The following is a 9,287-nucleotide window of genomic DNA, read 5'->3' on the forward strand; positions in this document are numbered from 1 at the left end:
TTTAATTTTTAAGAAAGATGGAATGGAAGACTTTTAACACTTGACTCTAATTCTTTGTGTTCTAACATCAGTGCTGGAATGTGAAGAAAAGTAATAACTTTTTAGATTAGATTAGATTTTTATTATGCGATCCCAGACCCAATAGAAACAATACCAACAATCATTAATTTAAAACCATAAAATCACAGTCATTTGTTCATTATACGAACAGGCTAAAAGAGTTATTTAAAACATACACATATTTAAAATATATAGGCATAGTTAGTAAAATTGGGAAAGTGGGTCCCATGCTGCAGGTTGGGAATCTGATGTGGGTAATGGGTCTGGACCGGTTGAAGACCACTAGCACATGAAATATTCTGGCCCCTGACCATTGAAGGCAGGAGCGTCAAATCTCTTTAACCTTGAGCACGGAGTTACATACATACATACATACATACATTTTATTATGTGGTCACAGACCCAATAGAAACTATACCAACAATCATTAATGTAAAACCATAAAATCAGTCATTTGTTCATTATACGAACAGGCTAAAAGAGTTATTTAAAACATACACATATTTAAAATATATACGCATAGTTAGAACTATTGGGATATGTTGGTTTTATATTTACAACCTTATTTAGTTATTGCCAGACTGGGCTTCTGGCCAATAACCTTATAGCAGAGTTTTTGCAGCGGTTTCCAGCAAAGTCAGCACAGACACAGATTAAGACTGAGACTTTCAGTAGGTTTAAACAAACCTTTACTGGCATATAAAAATATAATTTAGTTATGGCAATCACAAATACAAATACTTACATACGGTCAGTCAATACAGCTCTGATAGAGTGATCATTACTGAGTGATCATTTCTGATACATGTACATGGGAATACATTCCTTTTTATAGGCTAACTGTACAGTGATGCAACTGCTTGCAATCCCTTAATTGAAACAATCAAGTTACCAATTATTCAATCATGACATCAATGTCCAGGTGCAACGTTGACCTTTAAGTTTTCTGCTGAGTCTTCTGATTCCTCCAGCTCCTCAGCAATTAGTAAATCCATGGAAACATAACCAGGATCCATTCCAGGATCCAACAAGAACACCTAGTACAAAAGATAAGCAACAGCAGCATGGGATAGAAGTTACAATTAAGATGAGATCAATTTGCGATTCCTTTGTATGGAGAGGAGGAACTTAGCCACTAACTCTGTTGTTAACTTGTTTGTACCTGCCAGAAAATATTCCAAATACTGTTTGGGTGTCCTTCCAGGGCATTTTCTCATAAGAGGACCAAGAAATCTATTTCTCTCCTCCCTGTGGAAGCTACATTGGGAAAAAAACATGGTCTAGTGTTTCGACTACTTTGTCACCACAGTGACACAAGCGGTCCTCATATGGGATGCCCTGATAACGCCCTTCCAAGATTGCAGAAGTAAGGCAGTTAAATCTAGCCCTTGTAAAAGCATGTCGGTATGTGCCTTTGTCATAGCATATTGAAAATCTATATCTTTAATCCGTTGTTCTAAAGTAATAACTTGCTTTCTAAATATGAGGACATAAACCCGTCCAGCCACAAAGTGCTAGCTTAGATTTAGAGTTCATGGATACCTTTGTATATTGATCTTCTGTAGGGAGCAGAGAAGCTCAAAACTTGAGGGAAGCATTCCATGTGCCCACAGGGTTCAAATGTTTGATATCGAGGGCACTATCACTTGTCGCTGATTCTAGAGAATTGTGTGGTGCAAAAGGAAATTTATAAAATAGTGCCCTGAACTACGCATAAGATGCTGCTAGAAGTCAGTGCAGAATGCTAGAGTGTTGATGTAGTGTTTTCTGGCAATGTACTAGTTGACAGATGAGCTTCTGTGCTGACAAAAGCCCTCCAATGGTCTTGAGAGATAGCTCCATACAGAGTGCAAAGCAGTAGTCAAGCTGCCTTCTGCAAGTGGTAAGAAGGATTTTATTCTTCTGAAAATTACAGGCCCATTACTGGGGATAAGCAAAGAGAAGAGTTCCCGATAATTCAAAAAGCTGGCATGCAAGGTGAACTCCATGCTCGTCAACCTAGAGTTGTGCCCGGTGGTTGCTAAAGGTGGTGTTGGGAGTATAATGTTGATTCAGTAGATGGGCAGGGATTTACAGTGGCAGTTTGTAAAGGACCTCTGGATTGGCTGCTAGGCAGTGTCAGATGTTTTTCAGATTTGCTGTGGGACAGGGGGATGTCGCCTAAAGCAATTGCTTTCATGGTTCCATTCTCGTGTGCAACTGTTGGGGTACAACCATGATAACTTTTCTCTTTAAGTCTCTGCTTCCCCCTTTTTGATGCAGGTCGGACTGGAATGATGGTTTGTGTCTGGCTTATTGACAGCAACCAGTTTGAGAGTGCAAAGGTACATAAAGCAATGGCAGGTGGTGATCTTCCTTCTGTGTCTTTCTGAAAAGTGCTTCCACATGATGGCAGTTTATGTAGGTCATAGAATCATAGAATAGTAGAGTTGGAAGGCCATCAAGTCCAACCCCCTGCTCAATGCAAGAATCCACCTTAAAGCATCCCTGACAGATGGCTGTCTATAGGTGATGCCTATAGTCTTTATATGCTGCTTGTGTGTGGTTCAGCCCAATTGCAGTGAGAGGGGTGGGTGTTTTGAGGGGTTCACAGCAGCACCAGATACTGCCAGCAATGTCCAACATTGGAGTGGAGCCAGGCTCTCAATGCAATTGGCTGAATTATGTAGTAAGCAACATGCAAACGCTGGAGTCACCTGAGCTGCCTGATGGAACTCTTTCTGCAGCTTCTGTCAGGTCAATGCACTGTTTGCTGTGATGCTGCGTATGACAGAAACTGATTAAGCTCTTTTTGTTGTTAATCTCAGAGGGCTGTTTCCAGTTGTTAGCCCCTATGGTTCATAGAAAGCTTTTTAATTCCAATGTGGGCTTCCATGAACATAAGGGGGAGGGGGGAAAGCAATTTTCCCAATCCCCTTTTCCTCCTGCCCCCCCCTCAAATCTGATCCAGAGTGTTTGGGAACCCTTGAACAGCATGAAAGGTGTTGTGGGGGGGGGGGGGGATGCAGGGAAAAAAAAGAAGACAGCCATTGCCCTCTGCCCCCATAGCTAGCTCACAGAAACCTCCAATGGATCAAAGAATGGCACCACTGGATGAAATATGTGGTTTTGGAGAGAAATTTGTAAATCTGCTAAGAACAGCAAGGAGTGGAGTTTCAGTATTTCGACTGGCAGGCAGGGTTTTTATGGCTTGGATCTTGTCTCTCCTACCATGAATGAGGTTCACATTTACTGAATGGAAATTACCCACCTCCTTGTTCACTCTGCAGCCCCCAACCTCCCCTGAAAACCTGCTCTTCATGGGCCGTTAGGAATAGAGGAGATAGAGGAGTACCTCATTAGTTTTAAAACCAAAACTGCAAGATACTGCAATAGCAACAGTGCCATGGCTCTTCTGTTTTTAGGAAAGCTTGGCGTATTTTGGTGAAAGGAGAACTGATAAAAGCACAAGCTCCAAGTTTCAAGGTGTTGAGACACCATCCCAGGTAAGAGTCTGCTTTGAAGCCCCACTTAAGTCATTGTATGCAGTATTGTGGCAAGGGATTAATGCAAGAGGTAGAAAGACACCACTTAGTATGACTATTTTTTTCTGGACCGGCCTTCCACCCCGTAGCATTTCTGGGTGGTATCTCAGAGTGCCTTCAATCCAGTGAACTGATTGTATTGTGAATTGGAGCAACAGCACATCAAGACTTTAAGGTTTTAGGCATGTTTTGGTAAAGTGAGGCTTGCAGTGATGTGGTTGAAGGCTTGTCTTCTCTTGCAGCCAAAAGTCAGAAGATGGTCTGCCTGTTCTCTGGATTGGTCTGGGAGCTTTGCTTTGCCTTTGGGCTATGACTGTAGTGAGCTAGGAAATATTGGCCTGGTTCACATGACATGACAGCCCATGGGTTAAAGAGCCCATGGGCTGTTGTGCATGAGCAGGAGAGACCAGGTGCACTCTCAGCAACCCACAATAGACTCCTCTGTAGGTTGCCCAGTGTCGCCCAAGCATGGACTGATGGATTTTTAGGGGCTAAACAACCCAATGGTTAACCCATAGCTTTTTGTTAGGATAACTGCTGGGATGTTTATTCCTTAAACAACCTAGAGGTCAGGGTTCAGACAACACTCTTAGCAACCTACAAAGAAGGTGATTGTAAGTTGCGGAATAAAAGTGGATATGGGCATGCTGCAGGCAGTGTGCACTCTCTCTCCCATTCATCCCCAAGAGCCCATGGTTTGTTTAACCCATGGGCTGTTGTGTCATGCAAACAGCCTCACTTTAACTTGCCTATAAAATATTTTTCTCAAGATGCTCTTAAATTGTATTTGCAGAGTCGATATGTCGAATATTATGAAACCTTGAAAATCAAGTATGGCCTGAAGCTCCCACCAGTAAGACCACTTAGAATCAAGTGCATAAAGCTCTCTGCTATTCATGGTAAATGTCACTAAAACATTATAGGTCTAGTAAAGACATTTTCTGTCCTGCTGTGACTTAGAATTACTTTTGAAGATTTGCAGTTAGCAATTCACAGGCCTGAATTCCAGAGCTTGATGGTAGTAATTGCTTTGCTATCACTCTTTTTTTTTTAGGAATTGGGAAAGGCAGTGGGAGTGATTTGAGAGTGAAAATAATAATGGAAAAGAAAGTAGTATTTCACTGTGTTTGTGCAACCCAAGAGAACTGCAAGGTAACGGATTTTTTTGGGATTAATTCAGAGAGATGGATTCTGTTCCTAGCTCACCTGGTCACTTCATATGACCACTTGCAGCCCCATATAGGAAACAAATAAAGCTGTCCTTCCCACATTAGTTGGTGGGCACATCACACACTGCATGAAATGTGCTTAGGGACCCTTTCCTGAAAGGTCTGGCACTTGTTGTAGCCATATGTGCCGACTGCACCCCCACAAGTAGTGATAGATTAACAGGAGGGGGTGTTGCTAGGAAACTTGAGGCCTAGCCAAGAATGTACACTTTACTGGGAAATGGAATGTTCATTCCCTGAAAGACATAAATTTCAAAGGGCAAATTAAACTAGGTAACAGCCAATCATTACCTAGATCTCCACTGGAGATTTATTTAACACTGCATAATTGTAGTTATTATATTATTATTACTACTACTATTATCTGAAATCACTATAACCTATTGCAGAAGTAACTAAAGGGTAACCCATGGCATAACTACTTCTGTTCCCTAAACTCTCTTTCTGTGCCAGATTTGGTAGCACTACTGTTTGTCTGCAAGAGGCCTCTGAGGCACAACTTTATTCTTTATCTCTGTGTGTGCGTGTGTGTGTGTGTGTATGTGTCTGTCTTACCTAGTTATTCATGGGAGTAGGAATGATTTGGACTCTTCCCTGCCAAGCTGTTCAGAATTGCAATGATTTCAATACAGGAGAAAAGGAGGGATGGAGAAGTTGCTCTTGCTGTCCTAGTAAATCACAGCCATGCATTTTGTGACAGGAATAATTTAATAGGTGAAAGTGAGATGCCTATCTATTTCCTTTCAGTTGTTCTTTGATGGCGAAAATGACTGGGTAGTAATTGGTTTGGAAAGCTGTCCTGTCATTAGCAATGATGTGAAAGTCAGATTTGAATCTTCTTCTGTAAGTATTTTTTTTTTTTGTAGATCTCTTGAATTCCTTCCACACTTTGTACTTGTATTCCCATATTCCGTGTTGATAAAGAATGTTGGCTTGATTAAGTGGTGATACTGACCTTATAAAAGCAGATAGGCCCCTTGACTTCATGGGAAATGCACACTAAAACCCACATTAAATCTTTAAAGATGGGGCTGTCTATGGGTGGAGCAGAGTGGTGAAAACCTGCAATGAATGTTTGGATTTTTTTGAGCTAGTAAGAAGAATGCTATTGAACAGAAAATTATTTTGTTCCTAGTTTATTGTACCTTGTTGGGGGCTCAGGTTACTCCCTTCTTAATGCTGTAACAGCTAGATAATAAAGATGAAGCACTTTGAATGCAAGAAAAGTGTAGAATGTTTTAAGCAGAATTACATGTTAAATCAGTTGTCTTTTTTCAAAAATGTAGAATATTCCAAAAGGCTACGATGACTGTGCTTTCTTCTTTTGGTTCCACACTGCCTTCATAGAGGATAATAGGTATGTTGTAATGTAGAAAAGCAAAATCCTGTAGTGGAAAGCTAAAACGCCCCTGAACTTTGGTCACCTTGAGAACCAGAGCATGATGGACTTGACTCTAGGAAGGGCTTGCACAAGAGTTGTCTCCTTTAACAAGAGGCAGGTGATACTTTCTTCCATGGGGCGATATTTTTTTTATGTGAGTGAACTATAAACACCCCACATAGCCCCAAGGAAACAAGATATTCCAGATATTTGCTACTGATGATGCCCCTGGAACCCGGCCTCGGCCTTTTGTTTTTCCTTCTATGGTAACATACAGCTCAGCTAGCCTCCAAGAAAGGAGTTTGATGAATGAAGAACTAAGTAACTCAAACCAAGTTGTTCCAGGGAACGAGGCTTCTTTGGCTACTACTGGACTATTACTGAGGATAAATAACTTCTGTTCACCCTGTAAGAGAAACTTAAACAGGCATCTAGCTTCTTTATATAGTGGTGATATGAATACTTGCTCATTTGTCTAGGTATATCTAATGCAGACTGCCCCTGCATTAAAACTTCATCATCAGATAATCTCGAATATACCGCATTTCTTCGATTGTAAGACGCCGTCGATTGTAAGACGCACACTAATTTCAGTACCACCAACAGAAAAAAAGCTTTGATTCTAAGAAATAATAAATGCACCCGCGATTCTAAGATGCACCCCGTTTTTAGAGATGTTTATATGGGAAAAAGTGCATCTTAGAATTGAAGAAATGCGGTAGTTGCAAAATGGAATTATGAGATGCGCTTGTTTGCTGAAAGATCAAACTGAAGGTTAATGAAACAAGCATTTCCTTGCATTCAGACTATTATATTTTTTGTAGCTGTACTCCATCTCTTTACACCTCTTTCTTTGCGGCATGCCATGGCTACATCTATTTGGGTAATAAATAGTAAGGAGTTCTGCCCAGCTACCTAAACTCACCAGTTGACTTTCGCACTCTTAAAAACAGCATTCTTTGTTTTGCCCTTATTTCCTCTATTAAGAGAGGTTTGGTGTGTGTGTGTTATCACTTGTGTAACCAAAATGGACAAGATGGATGTATTGATATCCTCAGTGGAACCCCAAGGTTTGATGAAGTCCAAAAAAACCCTTTAGAAATTTCTAAAGGGGCAACCCAGCCCCAACAGCTGAATGAGGATGGAGCATGTGAGGGCATAGAATGGTGGGTATCTTGTGGGGGAGAAATTGGGGAGGTGGCGAGTATGGAACAGCAGATTCTAGAAGGGATGGCTAGCTGGAACCCTGAACAAGAGCTCTCCATGCTACAACATTTTGTTGTAAGTCTTACTGGTCTTTCACTAGTAGCAAAGCAACACAGAGAGATAGGAGTAGCAAGGAAATGCGGGAGAACAGGAGACAGATCTGACATGGCAAACCAAGCATCGTATCTTAACGGTATATACTTAATTGTGTATAACTGAATGTGGATGAATTGCAAAGGAACTGAGAGGGGATCAGAATCCTAGCAGGTAGACTTCCAGCTAAAAACCATGAAAGAGAACGTCCAATTGGTTCTGCAGTTTCTTGGGTACAACTACTACTATGCCATAAGCAATACTGGTCTGGGGCAGGGGTGGGAGCAAATTTAGCAGCAGGTGCTTGAGAAAGACTCCACAAGTAAGGGCAGCTAAAAATGAATTGTGTGGAAAAGCTGGAGATGAAGGCAGTACACTTTGTAGATGGAAGTAGGTGCTCCCTTGCTCTGACAGTAGGAAGCTTGTATGATGCATAACTAATCCCCTTCCTGCTTTGTAAAAGGTGTACACTTTGTACTTTCCTGCACATGGATTTACATGGTGTGCGTTAAAGGATCATTACCATTTTTCCTCCTTTCCCCCAGACTTTATATTCCTAGAAACGAAGTCGACAACCTAAACAAGCCAAAGATGTGGAAAATGTTTGGAGAAACATTTGCTGTGGAGCTGAACTTCACTGAGCCATAGCCAGGACTTAGCAGTGAACATTTAAACGGAGTTAATATGCAGTTTCTTCCCAGGATCATGTCGTGTTTGCCACTGCTCTGGTATTGCCTTCTGAGCGTCGTCTTCCTTCCACAAGCGCAGACCGGAGCATCTTAGAACTGAACGTTAATCTCAGAGGTTGCTTAATTCTCTTGTGTGTCTGTGTGCGGTTTCTGTGATGATTAAAACAATCACTTTTGCCAGCTGGTTTATGTGTGAGAAGTATGGAATCCTCAGTATTTTTTGCTTCTCTCTCCCCTCCCCCCACACCATCTCAGCTGGCTAGTCCAAATGCCAACCAAGTGCACCAAGCCAGCCATGGCATTATTCTGACTGTGGCCATTGACCTTGCTTATATCACCAAAAGCTGACTGGGTGAAGCATCTGGGTTGATACTTGCCCATTTGGTCCCAGTCTCAGTTTACAACTGGGAGCTAGGAGGATCAGACAGGGTGCAATCCCATGCATGTTTAGACAGGAAAAACATCCTACAACTCCCAGCATTCCCCAGTCAGCCATGCATGGGATTGTGCCCTTAATGGTTTTATGAAGGCTTCCAGTACCTGGCCTCATCCGATATGGACAGGGATGTACAGAGGATACAGGCCCAAGTCTGGCAATTCTTTTGGCATACTGGCTGTCATACTGTACAGCAGGCTCCCTTACTGAATTTGCTGAGCTGGTGTTAAAAGCTGTCCAGACTTGTCCTGGGTAACTTGAACATCAATCCCACTCTCATACATATTAATTTTATATTTTAAACTGGCTAGGAAATGGGTGATCCATGGAGTTTTAGGTTTTTAGACAACAGTAGTCCAATCTGTCATTGTAACCCAGTTGTTGTTGGCAACAACCCAGACCTTTCCAGCCATGGCACATTGCAAGCAGATGACAGCCTCTTAACTCCCCTCTGCCCCACTTTGGCTTCTGGGAATTAACATGCTAAGCAGGCCTTTTTGGATAGGGTGGGCTATAATTCCACTATGGGTGGTCAGCAGAGCATAAGATCCTAGTCAATGCTCTAGGAAATGAAGGGATCTTAAGCTTCTATATGTAACTTGGTAAAAGATGACTGGAATGTGATTTCAAGTGATATATCTAAGGTTGTTGGGTCCTATCACACTACTA

At 41.7% G+C, this 9,287-nt stretch overlaps 1 protein-coding gene across 1 annotated transcript in view; it reads left to right on the plus strand.

The window, feature by feature from the left end:
* The window catches only part of LOC134398522 (phosphatidylinositol 3,4,5-trisphosphate 3-phosphatase TPTE2-like), a 28,652-nt gene extending 20,510 nt beyond the window's left edge, over positions 1-8,142 (plus strand). The window contains exons 12-18 of the mRNA XM_063125853.1: positions 2,323-2,384; positions 3,465-3,545; positions 4,378-4,483; positions 4,639-4,736; positions 5,561-5,656; positions 6,100-6,170; positions 8,039-8,142. Of these exons, the coding sequence (XP_062981923.1) occupies positions 2,323-2,384; positions 3,465-3,545; positions 4,378-4,483; positions 4,639-4,736; positions 5,561-5,656; positions 6,100-6,170; positions 8,039-8,141 (617 nt within the window). The 3' untranslated portion in view covers position 8,142. The remainder of the gene's footprint in view (positions 1-2,322; positions 2,385-3,464; positions 3,546-4,377; positions 4,484-4,638; positions 4,737-5,560; positions 5,657-6,099; positions 6,171-8,038) is intronic.
* The last annotated feature ends 1,145 nt before the right edge of the window (positions 8,143-9,287 follow it).

Source organism: Elgaria multicarinata, chromosome 4, assembly GCF_023053635.1.
Source record: "Elgaria multicarinata webbii isolate HBS135686 ecotype San Diego chromosome 4, rElgMul1.1.pri, whole genome shotgun sequence".
Classification (NCBI taxonomy): Eukaryota; Metazoa; Chordata; class Lepidosauria; order Squamata; family Anguidae; genus Elgaria; species Elgaria multicarinata.